General features: G+C 38.3%; 1 protein-coding gene across 2 annotated transcripts; it reads left to right on the top strand.

The window, feature by feature from the left end:
• The first annotated feature begins 1,661 nt into the window (after positions 1-1,661).
• Positions 1,662-19,072, top strand: FAC1 (AMP deaminase, putative / myoadenylate deaminase). Of its 2 annotated transcripts, none has more exons than XM_008779921.6 (20): positions 1,662-2,770; positions 4,673-4,854; positions 5,380-5,587; positions 6,280-6,458; positions 6,556-6,607; positions 6,709-6,836; positions 7,002-7,181; positions 7,327-7,394; positions 7,763-7,905; positions 10,740-10,801; positions 11,484-11,597; positions 14,089-14,229; positions 16,379-16,531; positions 16,724-16,777; positions 16,855-16,965; positions 17,131-17,304; positions 17,399-17,479; positions 18,098-18,196; positions 18,327-18,408; positions 18,595-19,072. In XM_008779921.6, the coding sequence occupies exons 1-19, from the start codon at positions 2,329-2,331 to the stop codon at positions 18,393-18,395; spliced, it is 2,640 nt and encodes an 879-aa protein (XP_008778143.3). In that variant the 5' UTR covers positions 1,662-2,328; the 3' UTR covers positions 18,396-18,408; positions 18,595-19,072. The 2 variants fall into 2 exon arrangements, 1 of the variants encoding a protein (XP_008778143.3); XR_602633.6 differs by having other exon boundaries at positions 1,807-2,770; positions 18,327-18,452.
• Positions 19,073-21,720: the final 2,648 nt, after the last annotated feature.

Here is a 21,720-nt window from a genome sequence, read left to right as displayed (position 1 = left end):
CACATGAGTAACCCCGACCCGACCCGACCCATTTGCACCCCTAACAATAGCCCGGCTCGTTACATCAACCATAACACATGAATCAAGCAAATTAAAAACCATTCTGGTCGAGGATCTCAGCTTTGTAGCGCAGCCTATAGAATTTCATGAATTTTCTACTTGTCCCTGCCAATACAAGGGAGGGCTTTTCACTTAGAATATCTTTTAGTAAACTTAACAAGAAAGAGCTTCATGATTGAGGAGCAGAAAGGAAAACCACAGACCACAGTGGGTGACGCGTAGGTTTGGTAGCCTTTTCCTTTGTCTTTTCGTGGGTTTAACATTGGTAGCTTTCATGCTAGCTAAATCCATCCCAACATACTATAAGTTATCCTCTGAGGCCAATGAACCATGCGTTGAAAGGCTTTTGGTGATCCTTCTTTTTGTTTACACCCGGAAGACGACGGCACCGTCACATTAAGCCCGGGCAACCACTATGTACAGTTATATATATATATACGTTAACATCTTGAGAGATCGCTGTCACCAACTCGATCCGATACTCGTGGTCCACAGGAACAAACAAGAGAAAGGAAAAGGAAAGGAGGGGACACTGCATCCCACAACCAACTCCATCGAAAGGGTTCTTCTTGAACCTAAAAATACCCCCTTCCCACTTCCCCACGTCCTTTTTCACGCCTTAGAAAGGCACCCTTTCTCGACATCTTTGATGTTGCTACTATGCTTAATTAATTCATGGGAGACATAGCATATGCCTTTTTTTTGTTCAAAAAATAAGAGGGGAGGGGGAGGGGCAGAACCCCAGCTCCCAATGGGCCCCCTTTCCACTAAAAAATATTCGATGCGGGTCGTAAGTTTCTGCGTGCCCTTTCCAACCTGTGAAAAACTTCACTGGGCCATCCACGTGTGAGTACGTCACCCCAGCGCCACCTCAGTACTGATAGAAGGAAAGCATATCCACACAGAGCCATTCGACGCCCGCACAGTTTCGAACCCGTACAACTCGGATGGAGTCCAAACCTCCTTACTATCAAGCTACCATCTTGGTGGCATATAGCACATGCCTTTGATCACCCATGTCCATAGATTCATGAGATTCATGCCTACAACAATGGTATAGGATTCCGTGGAAAGGGGTTTGCATACCAACTTGGATTGTTCTATAGCAAACTAGAATAATTGAAATATCGGGGTATAGTATGCATGCTTCTATAAAAGTTTACTTGTTTAATAATATAAAAATATTTTTTTTTGCTGTTCTCTTGGCATGTACGTTCCTTAGCTGCGCAACAATACCAATAAATTGCATTTCTTCGCTTTCTTTTGAGAAAAGGGAGGAGGAATTCCACCTAAATTCAAAGAAATATAGCACAGCTAATTGATGTACCAGGCGTTGATTGACGATTATAGCGAGATTGATTGGCGGTGGATTTTTAAGAGTTAAATTCATAACATATATTATTTAAATATATAAAATGGAAGCTTAGGTGATGCTGTAATAACATATAAGATATGATAGTGCCAGCTATTTTGTAAAGCAAGTCTCGTGAAGTGATCCACCGAACCCTAATTTTATTCGTGAAATATGCGGATTATGCCGAGCAAAATAATATTCCTGACTTGTCATGTTAAATAAATATGAAAAATAGGTTGGGTAAGCAAACGAAACGGTAACATGAAAAAAATCCCAGTAGCATCAGAACCAGTCCAAGATGCTGTGCTATCCTAAGATAGCTTCGCATCTGCATCTATGCCGTGCGCAGGCAAATATTCCAAGTTTCCAACCAAATCACAGAAACATCAGCCAACGCAACATTTTAAAAGCAAAGAGCAGCAGCAACTGGAGTGATCGAGTGCCCAACCAGCCGCTTCCACCAGGCGCCGCCGCATCAGATTCCGCCCCAACTCAACCGCGGCCTCTCAAGTTTAAGATTCTCCCCTCCCACCTAATCTCAACCGTCGGTTGATGAGAACCTACGTGAATGGACGGCATATGATTCATCCGGATTGGACCGGAGCAAAGTAGCCTACTGAACCGGGAACAGCGAAAGTGGCAGAACGGTAAATAGGAGAGAATTTCAAGGCTATTTGGATACACGGAGGGCGGACAGGCATCTCTCTTTCTCTCTTTTTTTTTTTTATGTTCTTTTTTTTTTTTTAGCGCACCATCAACTCCACGAAAAAATATTCATCCGATTGTCCTCTTCGGATCGTCTATATATTTGCCGTCTACTTCTTTTCTTCACCCCTCCAAATAAAATCCAGAGCTCTCTCTCTTTGCCTCTGTCTCTTCTACCCTGCTCTCTTCTTCTCTGGGTTTAGGAAGCAATGGACGCGTATGCCATTCATCTCGCCATGGCGGCGCTGGTGGGCGCCTCCTTCGTGGCCGTCTCGGCCTATTACATGCACCGGAAAACCCTAAGCCAGTTGCTGGAGTTCGCGCGGACGGTGGAGCGCGAAAGGGCCGCCGCCGGAGACGACGATGAGGACGGTGGAGTCGAGAGGGACGGGGAGGCCTACCGGAGGTCGTCTTTGCGGCGGGGCCACCAGCAGCACTCCCGCCGGAAGGGGGCGGGGTACTATCGCCGCGGCGGCGGGTCGGCGTCGCTGCCGGACGTGATACTGGCGGCGGCCGTGGTCGACGGGGAGGAGGAGGATGAGGAGGAACAGCAGATGTGGCCGGCGATGAATGGGCCGTTGTCAGCGGCGGCGACCGCTGAAGGCCTGCCAATACCCCCCGGCCTGCCTAGGCTCCACACGGTCCCGGAAGGTAATCATGGATCACCAGAGTTTTTGTCCGACTTCTCTCCGGAGTGAGGGCATTTTTCTTTGATATTAGAAAACGGTGCGGTTATTGTACTGGATCTCTTTAGGTAGTTCACAAATGAAAATAGTAGCAATAAAATCTCTGATGAATGATATATGAGTTAAAAAAAGTGGAAAGAAGTTATTCAGGAATATGTGATGTTAGATAATTATTAAGTACGATTTGTTTGAAGGTTTTTCCCATACATAATCTTTATGTTCTTCTTATGATTTCTCCCCTTCTTTCTAAAACTTCTGTATTTTGCCAATGGGAGGAGAGACTCTCTCATTCAATTGTAGTCGGCTAAGAATATTCTGATATTGATTAAAAAAAGTGCGGAAGGAAATCCATCTTCAGTTTTCTCTTCACATCCAACGAGAAAATTGTGAAGAGAATTCTAATCTTGATTAAGTAACGAGTGTTGAAGCAAATGTACTCTAAGTTTTCTCTTCACATCAGTGAGGTAGTTGTCTTTCCTCAGAAAGAGAACTCTTTTGCTTTGCATCTGCTACCTGCTGATGGGAGAAATTCATAGTATGTTGATCCAATCTGCTGTTACACCAGTCATTTGTCTTGTTTCTAGAGGGGTTCTATAATTTAGTAAACAACAAGCCCTATCATATATGCTATTGAATTGTTTCATGAATCCCACACCTCTAGCAGTTCTTATCCAGGTCTGAGCCCTTTGAAATTGAAAGCATATTCAAATGTCTTTGCATTACTTCTGTCCAAGTCCTTTCATGTATTGATTTTCCCCGCTTCCGAACCTACAATGTGATTCCAAACCCTAACCCCATCTAGGCTGTTTTTGCTTGCCCAATACCAAGACCACTTTCCTGACCATCCATTGGTGTTTCTCTGACAAGCAAATTGATGTCTTAGTATGATTTTTTGGGCAATTCACTAGGACACCTTTTCATGCACCCTGACTATTTTATCTGTTGGCATGTGACGCCCTTGACAGGTATAATCGCTCATGTGTACTTTGGACCTTAAATGGACAAGAAGCATGGTTCTAGGTAGTCAACTGCTCCTAAATTTGTAATCCTAAACACAATCTCACAATTGAGTTGCAAGGCCAAAACCATGCCCATAAAGTTGGCACCACATGGTCATTGCAAAACGATGGGTAGATTTAAATGTGGCATTATCTCCTTGTGAGTTTCATTCTTTATGCACTTGGTGTCTATAGAAGTTCTCCAGTTGAAGACCTCTTTGATGCAATTATTGAGATGCAAGATTGAAAATTTTGAACTTGCAAGTAAACACCCACTATTTGATTTGTTTGTATGGAGTGGCTAGCTAAACTTGATGAAAGTGTTTATTCAGTGGGACCTCACCTTTGGGAGCTAACATGGTTTATATTTTCAGTAATTGAAAATAGGTTGATGTGATTTGTGAAAGCTTTTTAAGATGATAACTTAGTTCCCTTTTATCATTTTTTGTATGGTCTTTCAATACATATCGACCAGTTATATGAAGATGCATGTAAATGAAAAGGAGGATATTATGTCAAACAAGGTGTTATACAACTTGTTATGTAGATATTGCTCATAGAGATTGTTATAATAATTAAATCCTGCAGAATCGTGACCTCTTGCCTTAAACAATCATATATAAAAATGCCACATATGCACCCTAATGGCATCATGCATTCATGCCTGTTGGTTAACCGATAGACGGTATTGACCCATCCATCCTTACTAGTAAGATTATGCACGAGCGGATGTAACAGCAATGCTGTTGTTGTCAGGCTTTATGTTGGGAGAGAAAAAATTATGCATGTTTGGCATGGTGCATTTATTCTTAAGTTTTATAAATTGACTGCACAAAGAAGTAGATTAACAACAATTCTGGATGTATCAGGTAGTAAGCAATCCATTCATGGGAGTTCAATTAAAAAAGCCGGACATATCAGGCCAACTTCTCCCAGGTCTCCTGTTGCTAGTGCCAGTGCCTTTGAGAGTGTGGAGGGATCGGATGAAGAAGATAATCTGCACAGCGACTCTAAACTTGACAATACCTACTTGAACACAAATGGCGACATTGTAAGTTCGTATTTTTTGCATGGTAGTGCGACATTTATTTTTCATGGCTTCTTTTTTTCTGGGGTATTATGTAAAATCAATATGTCTTGCCTCCCATGGTGTAATGCTGTCATATTCCCGTGTAACTTATTTTTTTCTTTTTTTTATCCATTTGAATAAAAATAATAGTAATGTAAGTGCAAAATAGGAATAACCTTCTTCACTTAGACTTATGCTCTATGATAGCCTGCTATAATCTAGGACTGTTGATTCTCCATTTCTGCTTCTGAATTTGCCTTGCTCCTGTTCCTGCTGCATGTAATAAATGTATTCCTATCCGTATTCCTCAGTCCATTATCATCCGTAGACAATTGATTTTCATTTTGTTTTGTAAGCTTTTTCCAATCTTTGTTTAGTGTCTGGGTTTTCTTTTTGCTAGAGAATAGAGATATTTATTGATGACATCTCCTATCTCTGTTGTTCTCTTTGTTCTTTAAGCCTCAAATGCTGCTCAATCTGATTATATTTCCAACTTATCATGAACAGGGACCGGAGCATAAAAGCATATATCAAGCTATGCCTAATCAAATCGCTGACAATGGAGATTCAAAGTCATTACCTGCAGCTAGCATGATTCGATCTCATAGTGTATCTGGTAATATGCATGGTGCCCAGCCTGATCCAGTAGCGGCAGATATTCTTAGAAAAGAGCCTGAACAAGAAACGTTTGTCAGACTGAAAATTACACCCAGTGGTATGACTTTGCATTTTTTAGAAGGAAGAATTGTTTTGCTAATATACAGAAAACATACTTTCCACCTTTGAAAACCTGAAAATATCTTTTACATTACTTCTGCTTTGCCTTGTTGTTTGCAAACCTGCACATGCATCGTTATGAGCAGATTGAGCGAGGTGCTTTCAATACACACATGCAGCCACACACACACATATACACACTAGAGCATCTAATGATCTAGTATCTATGGTAAAAAGATGAAAAACTGTTTGTTTCAATACAACTTAATGCATGTGGACATATCTTGATTCTTTCGTCATTGCAAAGACCATGCCTATAATCCAAAGGGTAGAATTGGTGCTCTAGTAGTGGCATATAATGTTTTGTTCCTTTATTCATACATGTATGAATTGCTGCCTGAGTTTATGAAAAATATTAACATGTAGTTGAAGAGCTTGTTAGTGATGCTTTTAGTTGGTTTTAACTGATAATTTTTTCCTTTTTTAAAAGTAATTTGTAATTGTCTTTGCCAACAGTACTTTTCACTCCTTGTGCTTTTTTTCATGTCACTAGGGAAAAGCCTTTTCATTATATTCTCATAAGGATAACTAGCCAAAAATTATAAAAAGAATCCACCATGTAAGAATTAGTCTACATTCTCAAATTGCTTCAACATGTTATTGATAATTGTTCTTTTGGTTCGATCTTAGAGACACCGAATGCGGATGAAGCCGAGGTCTACAAAATTCTTCAGAAATGTCTTGAGTTGCGAGAAAGTTATTTATTCCGAGAAGAGGTTGCTCCTTGGGAGAAGGAAGTTATAACTGACCCCAGTACACCAAAGCCTAATCCTAGCCCATTTGCCTATACACCTGAACAGAAAACAGATGTGAGTTCATTCTCTGTGTCATTTCTAGCTATGTACTATGACTGAAATTTTGTCTGTGTTTCTTCCTTGATTCTCTCAACAACGGTCTCTTTTGCAGCATTTCTTTCAAATGGTAGATGGGGTCGTTCATGTATATGCAAATAAGGAATGTAGGATTTCTCAAAACCACTTGCTTCTGTTATTTTTGTTAGTTAAACATATCTTCTTCTAGTTCTTTTGATAGTTACTCTTTGCTTTATTTTTGTTTCAGTAACAGAAAGACTTTTCCCTGTGGCTGATGCTACAACTTTTTTTACGGATTTGCATTATATCCTCCGAGTAATTGCAGCTGGAAATATCAGAACTGTATGCCACCACAGATTATGTCTTCTAGAGCAAGTAATTTCCTTCTTGCTGTCAGAGTTAGTGTGATATCACTTCTGAAATTAATGTGATATTTCTCCAGTTAATTTGAAATTTTGATAAAGTAGAATTTATGATGATTGCACAGACTATTTTTTTCTGTATTTTAATTTTAAAATTATTTCTGGTGGTTATTGACAGAAATTTAATATACACTTAATGCTCAATGCGGATAGAGAGTTTCTTGCTCAAAAAAGTGCACCACATCGTGATTTTTATAATGTCAGGAAGGTTGACACTCATGTTCATCACTCAGCATGCATGAACCAGAAACATCTGTTGAGATTTATAAAGTCGAAGTTGAGGAAGGAACCTGATGAGGTACATATGCTACTCACTTTGATTTTATGACTGGAGTAACTTATTGTCCATGTTTGACAGAAAAAGAACTTTTCTGAATTCATGATGTCCAATATTGTGTTATGCAATTGCACCTAATAATTGCCTGGAAATTTGCTTGTTGCAGGTTGTAATCTTTAGGGATGGCACGTATATGACTTTGAAAGAGGTTTTTGAGAGTTTGGACTTGAGCGGGTATGGAACTTTTGTCAACCTTAACAAGTAAAACCTTAAGTTATGCCATTATGCACAAGGATTATAGTGCGGCTGTCATGGGGCATCTGTGCTGTTTCATGCTGAGACACACCCCGTGTCATATCTTTCCAACTCATGTGCCATGCCATGCCAAAAATAGGGACTCGAGAGCCCTTTGATTTGTTTCGAAGTAGTACTGACCTACTGCATGGTGTCGGTATTGGCCTGGCATAGGCCAGCATGTCCTAGCACTCGACCTGGTGCATGGTGTCGGTATTGGCCTGTCACAGGCCAGCATGTGCTAGCACTTGAAATTATGGTTTTGTATTGTTAATTCACAAACTTTGTTTTATGAATGTGTGAAATAGGTACGACCTCAGTGTTGATCTGTTAGATGTCCATGCTGACAAGAGCACTTTTCATCGCTTTGACAAGTTCAATCTTAAGTACAATCCTTGTGGCCAGAGTAGGCTGAGGGAGATTTTTCTTAAGCAAGATAATCTCATCCAAGGTATGCGCTTTAGTTGATTATTTTCCTTGTTGTTGTAATTTATTTGCGCATATGGTAAGGGTGCTCTTGTATTTCCTTAAATGCATACCTCTTGGCTCTGCTGTTGATTGTCCACCTCGAATGTGTGTTTACACTATAATGCACCATGGTCTTAATAAGCATCTCTCTATTTCTCTCTCTCTAGCTTGCTCTCTTGCATGTGCATGCCCAATAGCTTGGAGCAAGTAAAACCAGGATGCTGACATAAAAAAGAATATTGTCTCTTTTGGCCCTATGCTTTGGTCTATGGTGATTTTGGTCACTACAACTTTTAGCTTGGTGTCATCGTAACTAGAATTCTAGGACTATAATTTATATGCCAACTGTTATAAGGCTAGTGGTGGGATTTTATCATCTCATCTCTCCATATCTTCCAACTCCTCTCTTTTGATAGATAGATGGATTTTCTTTTTAATGATGCACTTTGTCTCTATATAAAAGAGGGAGAGGAGGGGGTTGGGAGGCAATCAGTAGAAAGACAGAACTTGAAATCCATTGATCAATCCATCTAGGACTATAGCATATATGCCAACTAATATAAGGCCAATGGTGGGAATTTATCATTTCACCTCTATATATTTTCCAACTCCTCTTTTTTGATAGATAGATGGTTTTTCCTTTTTAAAGATGCACTTTGTCTCTATTATATAAGATAGTATATGTCTCTATTATATAAGAGAGTATATAAGGGAGGGAAGAGGGGGGGGGGAGGTATGGAAATTGTTGATTGCTTTTTGGGTATCTGATAAGGCGTTAATTTTGCCTTATATAGCAAGGAATGCAGAACCATTTTGAACAGCCCAGTTCGGGGTGTACGGAGCCGTGCCTGCGGTGGACCGGGATGGTTCCAGTATTCAAAACGAGAAACCGGTAGGAGGGGGAGAGGGAGAAGGAAAGAGAGGAAAAGAGAGAGAGAGAGAGAGGGGAAGGGAGAGGGAGATGGAGGGTGGGCCGCCGGAGGGGCATCGAACAAAACAGGGGTCTGGAGGGGAGGGCCCCTGCTCCGCCGGACTCCTTTCGTTGTGTTATAAGTCCCTTGGATACTAACAGCTGATAATTACTTGCTTAGCATTGACTGATTTAGATTGTTAGAGATTAGAATTCTTTATGCAGCCGGTAGATTGTTATTTGTGAAAACCAGCTGGCCACCTATTTAACTCCAATTTGATTTCAAATCAAACTCTTTAAGTGGAAAATTATTTACGCCTCAATTTGAGTTCAAATAAAACTCTTTAAAAGGAAAATAAATCAAGATCCTTGATGCATCTATAATTCCTTTTTTAGCATTCGAAAATCAGTGAAGTGAATCCTGACTGTGATTTAGGAATCTTCATCTGTAGAAAAGGCCAAATGTGAAAAAAAGAAGGCACTTGGGTTCTGATCCACTCTCATGAGGAAACAAGGATGTGCGTCTTCCCTGTTTTCTGTGTACGAACAGTGCCCCAGACCATTATACTAATGGATCTGACAATGCTGTGGATAGGATGATCCAAGATTTGGATTGCATGATCCAATTTTGGATTGTCTGTTCTTTCCTGATTTTGACCCAATTGTCTGCTCTTGATCGGTTTTATATTTTTTGATCCGAATCATACAATCTGGATAGTGAATCGGAAAACCTTAACAAAGTTTCACCCTGGTGCATGAGAACACAATCTGATTGTCGGAATATGAAACTATTTGGGCTTAATTTGACAGAAAATTTCACTCTAATGGTGATGGAAGGATCTATATCACTTTCTTGCTTGTTGAATTAGTGCATTTATCCAGTCTAGGCGTTGAAGATTGTGTTAATATGGAACAAAGATGGAAAACATGTATTGCAGTGTCAAGGAATACATATTGCATCTTTTAACAACATTTATGCTGCAAAAATGAATTCGAGCAGGCCTTAAGCATATATGATCAACCATGGAAATGGTGCCAAGATGTTGTAAGCATTATGATACTGCTAGTTTTTCAGAAAATGCCTCTATGATACTTCTAGTTTTTCAGAAAATGCCTCTATGATACTTCTAGTTTTTCAGAAAATGCCTCTATGATACTTGTAAAGCCCCTCATACCATCTCTTTATCATATTGTATGGCATTGAAATTTCAAATCAAACTAATCTTGTGGAAGTTATAGACTTAACAAACATAATCCTTTCTGATATAGGCAATTTAATTTATATTGCTTTTATGTTAAGTCATTTTTCGATTGTTTGATGTAACATGCTAAGCTAATGCGCTGGTATGTTACAGATAATAGAACTTATCCTAAGCAGACGTACTAGTGCTAATAAAAACTGAACATACAAAAGAAATTGAGTTGTATGACAATATGTTAGTCCCCCAATAATTTCGTTATTTCTCATGTTTAGTTGTTTTCATCATGGTTATTAAACAACATTCTTCTCTAATTTTAATGTCAAGGCTCCAGATTCGGGATTTTATTTTAGATAAATTGGTCACTGTTTTTGTATTGGACACAAGCGTGGTTTCATTGGGCCAATTACCTGGGTACTTATCTGTGCCCCTATGGTGGGGGCCATGCAATGCACATGGTCCATTGCTTGGACTGAGGTGTGTCCCCACTGTGCAGTGTGTTGCACAGGTTTGACTGCCACAGTGCTCATCAATTGTGAATTTCCTTTAATTCAGCTTCTTAATGTTTTTTCTTCTTTATTGCATTTTTCTGAATGAGAGATGTATGGTATTTATGTTTCCCTACAGAAGTTTCTTTTTTGGGAGCTTACATAAGGAATTAAGAGTTGTTTTGATATAATTGTGTTGCGATATTTTCCTTTTCACCAGGCCGCTTCCTTGCTGAGCTAACAAAACAAGTCTTTAGTGATCTTGCTGGGAGTAAATATCAGGTGCATTCTTTTGTAGATGCCTGAGTGGCTATTGCTAATTCTGTAATTTTCTTCCTAGTTTATATCTCTTCAGTAATTTGTTTGCATGTATGTGCCTTCTCCTTTGTGCATATGCCATGCACATGCATGGATATAAACATGCCTTCTGCTATATTTTGTTTTTGTGCTAAACCTGTCTGGAGACAGTTAGCCTGTGTTTTCTGCAGGAAATTAGATTATATGAAAGAATTGTCTCCTCCTCTACTATAACACCTTTTTCAGAACTGGCAGAGCTAATCGTTGGTGTTACCATTTGTTGGTAATGTTAATTCTACAAATAATGATGTTAAGCATATAACTTGATGGCTATTTGAAGGTAAAAGGCGCTCGTAGAAAAATAATGCTAATCATGTGTTATCTGATGTCTCTATTGTTCATCCATGTCCTAAAAGAAAAATTGTACATAATGAACTTATTTAGCACTAAATTCCAGTTGCTACTATGTGCGGTTGGCCATGGAAATTTGTGGATTGATGTACTTATTTTTTGATACCTTTTTTAAAATTTAATGGTTGATACTGCTCTATGTTTCATAATTACCCAAGATTTCTCTTCATTAAACTTTTATTTGCTTTTTGAATTATTATTCTGTTGCATTGTATTCATTCATAATAGTTTTCTTTTCTCAATTACCTCTTATCAGATGGCTGAGTATAGGATATCAATATATGGACGGAAACAAAGTGAGTGGGATCAACTCGCAAGTTGGATAGTGAATAATGAGTTGTACAGCGAAAATGTTGTCTGGTTGATTCAGGTAATTGTTGCATCCTCATTGATTATAATCAACCTTTAAATGCTTCGTTTTCCATTTATTTTCTCTAGGATTTATTTATTGAATGATCCAGTTTCTTGATATTTCCAAATCACTGAAGCCATTGTACTTGCCCATGAAAGCTTTCAGCATTAAAAAATGATGCCATTTCAAAAATGATCATGCTAGTAGTTGCTATGGCACGTTTTGCCGGTGGAACTGGCCTCTAGAAAGCCCTAAACACTTTTCATGATTAATTATATCATACATTTATCAACCTGGTAATGATTTGATTTTGTCTTTACCAAAAATAAAACAGAATTTGATTATTCCATGTAGATAAAACCTTTATTGTCTGCTAGTCTTATCTATGGATTCTCGTAGCATGCTTTCTTAGGAATCCATGTAAGTGCTTATGCTTATATATTATAAAAATCCTGCTTATTGATAGTGGGCTTGACATCAGGCGTCAAATTAAAGAGGATCTTCATTTTGGACTGAGAAAGGTCATTTTCTAACACGAGGACAAGATATTTGCATGTATGCACACTGACCTTATTTAGGACTTCATTTTTTGCCTTCATGATTTTGTTTCTAGTTAACATGAGTCTTCCTTTTCTGAGTTCTGACGGTCACTAAGCTTTAAATTTAACAATCATGTTAAGAATTATCAACTGTAGATCTCCAAGATCTATCCCTTGATAAATCATAGGAACATGGGTAATCACTACTATAGACTCATAGCAATTTAAAGAATTAAGAAATGCTGTTCACCTCGATCTGGTTGTTAAATAACTAGCAAGAAGCTATTTGGTTGAATTCTTTTGTATGAACTAGGGAAACAACACATGAGATTTATATGGATGAGAAAACTCTTTTAGGGGAAAAAGTTGATCTTGCATCTGAATAGCAATCACCATGATTATTGTTTCATTTTTTCATCTCTCCTATTTTAGGATAACTTACTAGTTTTGTGGAACTGGAATGAATGGTTACGTATACTTCCAGGGCATCCATCTTGGGCACCTGAGAGATACATAAACTTTTCAAAGTTAATTTGCTCTTTATCATTGTTTAAATATTCTTCAACATGATGTGATTTTACAATAAGCTTGCTGAAACCTTCTCAAGAGGCATATGTACCTGAATTATATCATGGACGAGGTTTGTGCATCAGTATCATTTGAGTTTGAGCTTGTAATATCTCTGGTTATAAAATGGCTGAGATTGTACTTGTAATGGTTTTTTAGGTCACTTTCATAAACTTGGGTTGTTCAGTTGCTTAAACTGAATACTGCTTTGAAGGTTCTATTAAGTTTTGACTATGATATCTGTTTATGCTACATCCTTACTCAAACTAACATGTGGGAGATGTGTCTAATTAGCCACGTGGTGAAGTGAGAGCATGTATAATGGGCTAAGACCGAATGGACACTATACAGAAGTTGACCGAGGAATCACACTAGAGACCGAATACATAGGAATGACCAAGAGGGTGCCAATATAAAGTAGGCCAAATGAAGATACAACAAAGTTTTGGCACTAAGTGTGATTATTGGTCCGACAGGTGATACAGGATTAGGTTGTTCTGACGGACATGCGTAGTGGGAAGACAACTAGCATTAGTTACCAGAACCGCTAAAATTGGAGGCCAAATATGGATAGTAACCATTAGAATGGGAAATTATTAAATAAGTGGGATTGTACTCTATAGAGGACCTTCGACAATCCAATTTATCAATACATTTTACTTTATCTTAGCTTACCTTATCAATAGCTTTCTATCTTAGGGGTAGTATTAACTTAAATTTCTACTACCGTAGCCTATGCTACACGTATACCCCTATTTGAATCTGTCTCCTTTGAACGGTAGTGTGACGGTGGCAAAAGTTCTTAAAGGTCAAGGCATCTGAGCCACGCTACTCTCGTATCTTTCCTTTGATCATTATCTTTCTGTTGCAATAATGCTGGTGGCAGGCCCACACACCTATATACCCTCTGCATTCTAACTTGTCATTACTCTCTCCTTGGCACGCCTTAGATGGGACGGGAAAGGGCGACAACAATATCTGACTATTGGGCTGTACTAGGCTTCAATCAGGCATTTTTGAATTGGCCGAATAGCGGTTTGGGAATCAATTATTTGGGCATGATTAGACCTAAATAAGCCTGGAGAATGCATATTAATTATTATAACCATGGCAAGGATAATGGAGAGATTGTTTTAACCTGTATTTTTGCCATGTCTGTAGAATGGCAATATGGTGCATACAATGCAAATAGCTTGCAAGCAATAAACTAACTAATTTTGCTTATGGCATTTCTGATTTGGAACCTGATGCTTTTAGTGACCTGTTACTTTATTTTTAAAGTTTGATTACATATTTGTACTTGTAATTTCGTATGCTTAAGCTGCGACCAATTATTTTTTATAATAGATGTCGAACATCATATTAAGAAATGTGGTTTTTATTCTACTATTTACCTTTTGCAGATTCCACGGCTATATAATGTCTACAAGGAAATTGGTATAGTTACATCATTCCAGAACATTCTGGACAATATCTTCCTTCCCCTTTTTGAGGTCACTGTGGACCCGGAATCGCATCCTCAGTTGCACGTTTTCTTAAAACAGGCGGGTGCAAGTTGTATTTAGTTCTTGTACTCTTCTTTCTACATTCTATTCATGCTGTTGTTGCTTGCTTCTGCATATTTTATGATGTGGATCAATTATAATATTTATATTCATTGTCTTTCGTTTGTGTAATTATTAGTAGAAGCCATGGAACTTGTTTTATTTGAGGAGTGGAAAGAGAAATATATTGCTAAAAGTTAGAAAGATCCTACGGACTTTTATTCCTTAAACAATCAATGGTCTATCACTTTATGCGAGACCTGATCATAAAGGATGTGATCTTACTTGAAGGCAACATCACTAGTTTCATGGAGAGTTCTAAGAATCTCCTATTTTTTTCCTTCATTATTTTTGAAAGTAATGCTCTTGTGTTGAGTTTCTGCCAGTATTATGATCAATTTTCTTGCGAACAAAGCTTGTTATTCATTGAGAGCCTTCTTAAGTCAAAATTTTATGTTGAAATTAGATGTGATAAGGAATCTGCATCTCACACTGTTCTGGTAGTGGTGGAAGGGCTAGAATTTAATCCTGCTAGAATTTAGCTTTGACCCAAGGTTTTAAAGTATTAACTCATATGGTGCTATGTTGTATTGCGGGTATCATAGCACCAGCATACTGGCAGGATGAAGAGATTGTTCAGCACCATCTGTATCGACTTGTTCACAGTCATATTGCTTTAATGCATGATATGTTGCTGATATAGTTGAGCTCTGCTGCAAGTAATTTATGAGTTGTTGAGGTGGATGAAAAGAGTTTGGATATTGAAAGAGCTTTGGCGAGTTTTCTGCCAAGTTGCTCTTTCAGTATTGATTAAGGATTTGGCTTTTGAGAAAAGGTAGGTTCCTTCTTAGCTTACTCATAGTGCTCATGTCTTGGGTATTCATGATAAACCATCGGAATGAAATAAACCTAAGTAGGAACAACTTGAAATACCTATTCTCAAAGAAGTAAATTGTAACATGTGGCCATCAGGACGTTGGTTTCAGAATGCCATTTTATTCTATATTGCTCACAAAGTTTCTGTTCCAATTGGTTATGGCATGTTATGTTTTCGGAGTGGTGGATGCTGTTGTCAGAATGTGTTGGCTATCTTTTGGTTCATCTTAGTGGCCTAGTGGGCCACTAGTTTCCTAGATCAATAATGGGGATTTCAGTCTATGATAACACATCAAGTAATGTCGAGATTAATTTACTTTGGCTTAGGATTGATAAGATAACTACTTTGTAATGTTGGTTGAGAAGGCAGCTTATTTGGTTTCTAAATTTGATAATTCAGAGGTGGGTTTCTTCTCAACTTGTGGTCAACAGTTTCTTTTTATTCATTGTACTCTTCCTTCCATTTTGGTATTCTTTTTTGCTGTGTAGAATTTAGATGATGTTCTTTTGTCTAGAAGGTAGATGCTACTTGGTTTCAAAGCTTGATTATTGGACTTAAGTATGGGAATGTAATATTATCAATTGCTTATTCACATAGTTGAACAACATGCCATTGTCAAGTATTGACCTGTATGGGTCTGGAATCGGCCACTCTACATCATTTTGTTTGAGAAACAATTTTTCTTTATAGCTGTAATTGACAATTAAATACGTGAGTATGCTTCCTTTGGATGTAAAGTTGCTGAGAAAGTGAAATAACTCCTGCTGTCATAAAAAAGGCTTGGTATCAGTGTCAAAGAAATTTTACATATAGGAAGTATGAAAGTTATCTTGGTTATACGCTAATTTTTATTCGATGAAATTTATCCAAGAAACATTGTATATGTTTCTCTATTGCCACTTATATGTTTGTTCCCAAGTTTTTGTCTGTTTTTCAATTATCGGTTTTATAGTTCTACATAATATGGAGGGCGAGCCCTGGCGCAATGGCAAGGTTTCTGCATTATGACCTAGGTGTTATAGGTTCAAAACATGGAAATAGCCTTTTCATATGCAGGGGTAAGGTTGTATACCTCTGACCCTCCCCAGATCCCGCTTTGGCGGGAGTCTCATGCATTGGGATGCCTTTTTTAGTTCTACATAATATACTCATTTGCTTCTTACTTGTGAAAGTCTCTTTTTCTTCTGTTTTCTTATTCGATTTATAGGCCATGAGGTTGTTGGGTCCTTGTCTTGCAAGGAGTGATCTTTGCTTTGTGCTCTGTCTTTTCAGGTTGTGGGGTTGGATTTGGTGGATGATGAAAGTAAACCTGAAAGACGGCCAACAAAGCACATGCCTACACCAGCTCAATGGACCAATATCTTTAATCCTGCATTCTCTTATTATGCCTACTATTGTTATGCCAACCTATACACATTGAACAAGGTTTTCATTCCAATCCTTTTTTTCTCCTCTCTCTTTTCAAGAGCAGTTCTTTTGCTTCCATTCGGAAAGCCTACTTGAATTTTTTTGCACTATGTAGCTCGTGCAGATATGTGTTGTCCATATTTTTGTTCTGATTTTTTTTGAGATTTGTGCCAATCTTGATTATATTTTGAATTGTTCATCTTTTGTCAGCTTCGTGAGTTAAAGGGCATGACAACTATCAAATTTCGTCCCCATGCTGGAGAGGTATTAGCTGATGAAAATCTTTTTCACTTCCAGTCTTGTGCATGCAGCATGTTCTTCATTATGCCATTTATCTGCAGGCTGGTGATATTGACCACCTTGCTGCGACATTTCTTGTTGCTCATAATATTGCTCATGGAATCAACTTAAGGAAATCCCCTGTTCTTCAACACTTGTATTATCTTGCTCAGGTAATGGAAGTCACTTCTATCTCAGTCTTATCTGAAGTGAACACTTCTGGCACTAGCTCTTTGGTTCATATTTTGTCAGTAGAAGAAAAAAGGTTGTGTTACTATGTTCTTTATATTTTTATATATCTAACAAATTATTCTGTACCTTAACTTTCTTCTCGTCAGATTGGTTTGGCAATGTCTCCTTTGAGCAACAACTCCTTGTTTCTTGATTACCATCGGAACCCTTTCCCGCAATTCTTCCATAGAGGCCTAAATATTTCTCTCTCAACAGACGATCCTTTGCAAATACACCTAACAAAAGAACCTTTGGTGGAGGAATACAGTATTGCAGCTTCGGTACTCTCTCTCTCTCTATGTGTGTGTGTGTGTGTGTGTGGGTGTACACATAGGCACCTTTCCTGATATGTTCCTTTTTTTTTTTGTTTTACAGCTATGGAAGTTAACCGCATGTGATTTATGTGAAATTGCTAGAAATTCAGTTTTACAGTCGGGCTTCTCACATGCTCTCAAGGTATGACAAAAATTTGATGCTTTTGTTCTGGGCACTGATGTGAATTAGGAATTGTGATTAAAAAGAAGAAGTATTAATAATAATACTAAAAAGAAGAAATATTAATTTTTATCAAGACCTAGTGTAGTGGAATAACAATCCAACAAACCCCTGCCAGTTGTATACACCCATGGGAATTGACTGTCATCCTGTGCATCAAATTAAGTGGCTGAAATTTGCTTCACTACTTCAATCCTAGATCCTCTTTTTCCACAAATAGCACTTACTGGAAGAATGTGGATTTCTGAAGTGATAGTTTAATATGTAACAACTCGAGCTTGTGGTTTTTAGAATAATATGTAACAACTTGAGCTTGCATGGTAGAATCATCCTGTGCTACATAAATTCTGTTCCTGTTTTCGGTTGTGTAGAACTATGGCAACTGGCTAACTAACGAGCCTATGTTTCATGTTACCATGCATTTCTTTGCTTTTCATTGTCGGTCTTGCTGAAAGTGTTGTTGCCAGCATTTAAACTATATCAAATATCAATGCTTTGCATGTTGAGTTTCTGCCGATATGAACTGATCACCTTTATAATGGCTTGAAATCTAATCCTTTGTAAACTTATTTTCTGTAGTCACATTGGATTGGTAGAACTTACTATAAGAGAGGTCCTGATGGGAATGATATTCATAAGACGAATGTTCCTCATATCCGAGTGGAGTTTCGTGACACGGTACGATTCAATAATGATTTTTTATCCTGCTTATTTACGGTTCTCTTTCCAGTATGGCCACTTAAAATGGCTGGCCTTATTTTGTGAATGTCTTGGTTTCTCATAAATATTTTCCATGATAAACTTGCAGATATGGAGAGAAGAGATGCAGCTAGTTTATTTGGGTATGGCAGATTTGCCTGAAGAATTGGACAAATGAGGTGTTTTTGGCTGTGAGTTATATTCTATTCTTCATGGTTATTGGCTCAGTTTTCTGGTGAGCCGCACATCCTAAAAAGAAAATGACAATCTTGCTCACGATGTTGTCTTGGATTTGGACTATAATATCTTATGGCTTTTCGCTTAACTTGCATGTTTTTCCCACTTTTACCCTAAATTCCTTCTTTCTTTTGCTGCAGAGAACGGTGGCCCCTGGCTCATCTACCTTACGTTTTAGATAAAGATGCCTGTACCCGTGCATGCAAAATCAGAGATGGGCTTGCTTGGGGGTGGAGAGTTGGACACAAGCTATATAAAACTTGGTTAGAAACACACTAGCTGTAAGCTAAAGACCACAATAATGGCAGAGGCTGGTGCATAATCTTTTCACTCTGAATGAAGGAAATTAAAAGAGAAACAGTGATGAATCTGATTGTAGATTAATAGTTTATGATATTTCGGCATATGTTTCTACAAATAATGGTTCTTCCTTCAAGGAATCCTTAGTCACATACGTATAGGCCTTTTTTTTTTATTTATTTGTTGCTTGCAGCACGGCAGAAATTTTGTGCTATTTTTCTGCATTAATATCTTATAAACCTGAAGGAGCCAGTGTTACGTGTCCTCATTAGCTGATAATTTGAAATAAACTGGGCTTTCGTATTTTGACAATTTCAATACCTTGATTGTTTACCAGTTGCAAGATAAATGTCTGTTTTTAGTTTTGCTGCACAATGTGTTGTTGATGGCCTATAGCTACACATAGCTGACCGTTCAAATACATTGTTTACGCTCACTCATACATTTGGAGGTCCGTTAACATAATCCGGCTGAATCAAAGGCTGTCTAAAAGAAGCTGGTGGCCATGTATATTTCCATTTTTAAATTAAATGGGCGAATGCTGCAAGGCGGTATAGGTCTTGCATCTCCTACGTACGACTGGGTGAAGCTCCCAGCGTACGTGCCATCCAAATTCTGAAGTTGCCTTGTCATCCTTTTGATCAACATGGTCGAATGGATCGTAAGATAGCCCGTGACTCGACATGAATCAAGGTTATGACTAATTTGAATGAGGCGTCTAATGCGCTGAGATCAAGCCTTTCGCGGTTGCCTTGGTTTCTTTGGAGTCTTGTGATCAGAGCGATTTTATTTTGTATATACTCTTCATGTTGCCTTTACCTGAGTCGCATGGTATTTGTTTGAAAATAAATCTCTAGAGGTGAAAACCATTAGCCAAGAGAGACCATTTTGCAACCATTCCTTAAGAAAGGTTATACAATATGACTTTTTTCGGTTTTTTTTTTTTTTTTCTAATCCCTCGAAATAGGTAAATGAAACGTCACCAAAAGAAACAAAAAAATGAAGATGAAGAAAATGTTTGTAGTAGTCGCTGAACCAACTAATTAATCAAGCATGTTTAGTTTGGAAGCAAGCCATCCGTCCTTTTGGCCGACTCATAAATTTGACACTGGTCATCCTCTTGGCTTCGGTCGTGACACTTCTCAAATGACTCATAATTTATATCTTACCGTGATAAAGACTCTGTTCCAGAAAGCTGTTGGCAGTAGAGCTGTTGGAAGTAGACCTGTCTGAAGTAGAGCTGTTATAAAAAACTATTTGCTGTTTGGTAACTATATTCGTAAAGTGCTGTGGTACTTTGTTTTGTGTTTCGTAAACAAACTGAAAAAGTACTTTTGTATGACAAAATTACCATAAAGAACATTGCATAGTATTATATAACAGAACATAATAAAACATAACATATATTAATACATAAATATACGATATAGTATAATATTTTTGTAATATAAAATAATATTATTATAATATAGCATAATAGTAATATAATTATTAGAGTAAATTAATATTTGGTAATATAACATAATATTAAATTATTTAACATAACATATTAATGTATTATGATATAATGTAATATATATTATATTTATAGTATAATACAATAATAAAGGTATAAAATATTATAATTATTAGTATAAATTAATTTCTCATAATATAACATAATATTAAATTATCTAAAATAACATATTAACGTATTATAATGTAATGTAATATAATATAATATTTATAGTATAATACAATAATAAAGGTATAAAATATTATAATTATTAGTGTAAACAATTAATAAAGTTGAAATATATATATTTATTATCTTATTCATTTATTCATTCATTCATTCATTTATATAAATATTTATTTATTTATTTTTTAAATTTTCTTTTCTTCTCTTTTCTTCTTTTTTTTTCCTTTTCTTTTTTTCTTCTCATCTTCTCCTTCCTTCCTCTCCCCTGTTCTCCTTTCTTCTCCTCCCGCGCGGCCGGCGGCACCGGAAGGGGGCCAGGCCGCCGCGGCCGCGGGAGGGGGCCGGGCCAGGGCCGGCGGCGGCCGCGGGAGGGGGCCGGGTCGTGGCGGGCCAACAGCTAAAATATCAATTCAGCGCCGGGCCGCCTGGATATCCTTTCTTCTCTTCCCGCGCTGGCCCTCTGGGAAGTGTTCTCCTCCCGCAAGGCCGTCAGTGCCGGGCCGGGCCGTGGCGGACGCGGGATGGGGGCGGGTCGTGACCGCTGGCGGCCGCAGGAAGGGGGAGAGCGCCCCCTTCTTCTTCCTCCTATTCTTTGGCCCCTCCTCACCGTGGGACCTCTTTCTTCTTCGGTACCGCCCCTTTCCGTGACAGGGACATCGTTGCCGGCGGCGGCCGCGGGAAGGGGAAGACCACCCGTCTTCCTCTTCTTCGATACCTCCCCACCATGGGGGCGGGGGAGAGGGAGGGGGTGCGATGGCGGGGCAGAGGGAGAGGGTGCGACGGCGGGGGAGAGGGAGTGGGGTTGGGTGGGAGATGAAAAGACGGTGAGAGAGGTTTTTGGGAGAAATTTTTTCTTAAATGGGGGTATTTTGGTCAAAAACATAGGTTTTTGAAAAAGTTGAAAACAACATAAAGCTCCAAATTGGAGCTTCCCCCCAAAAGCTGTTTTTAGCTTCCCGCAAAAACTGAAACAGCTTTTCAGAAAATTTATCAAACACCATTTTTTAGCTAAAAGTACTTTTGGAGGGCCACAAAGTGCTTTTTGGCCCTCCAAAAGCTTCCCAAACAGGGTCAAAGTATTCAGATGCTACAATTTCAGAGGTGCACGCGCAAAATATACAACACAGATAATTTAACGTTGAAAAGATCTAAATTTAGAAAAAAAACCATCATGACTTCTTTGAGCATTTTTGTGCAACCATTCTTATTTGTTTTTGTTTTTGTTTTCGATGCAATTCACGTAGACTGTGTGGTTGTCATACAGATCACCGTTCTAATATGCCAC

The sequence above is a fragment of the Phoenix dactylifera genome, chromosome 8 (genome assembly GCF_051530095.1).
Source record: "Phoenix dactylifera cultivar Ajwa chromosome 8, Ajwa_hap1_PhDact_Kaust_v1.1, whole genome shotgun sequence".
In the NCBI taxonomy this organism is placed as follows: domain Eukaryota; kingdom Viridiplantae; phylum Streptophyta; class Magnoliopsida; order Arecales; family Arecaceae; genus Phoenix; species Phoenix dactylifera.
This window is presented reverse-complemented; position numbering and strand designations above follow the sequence as displayed.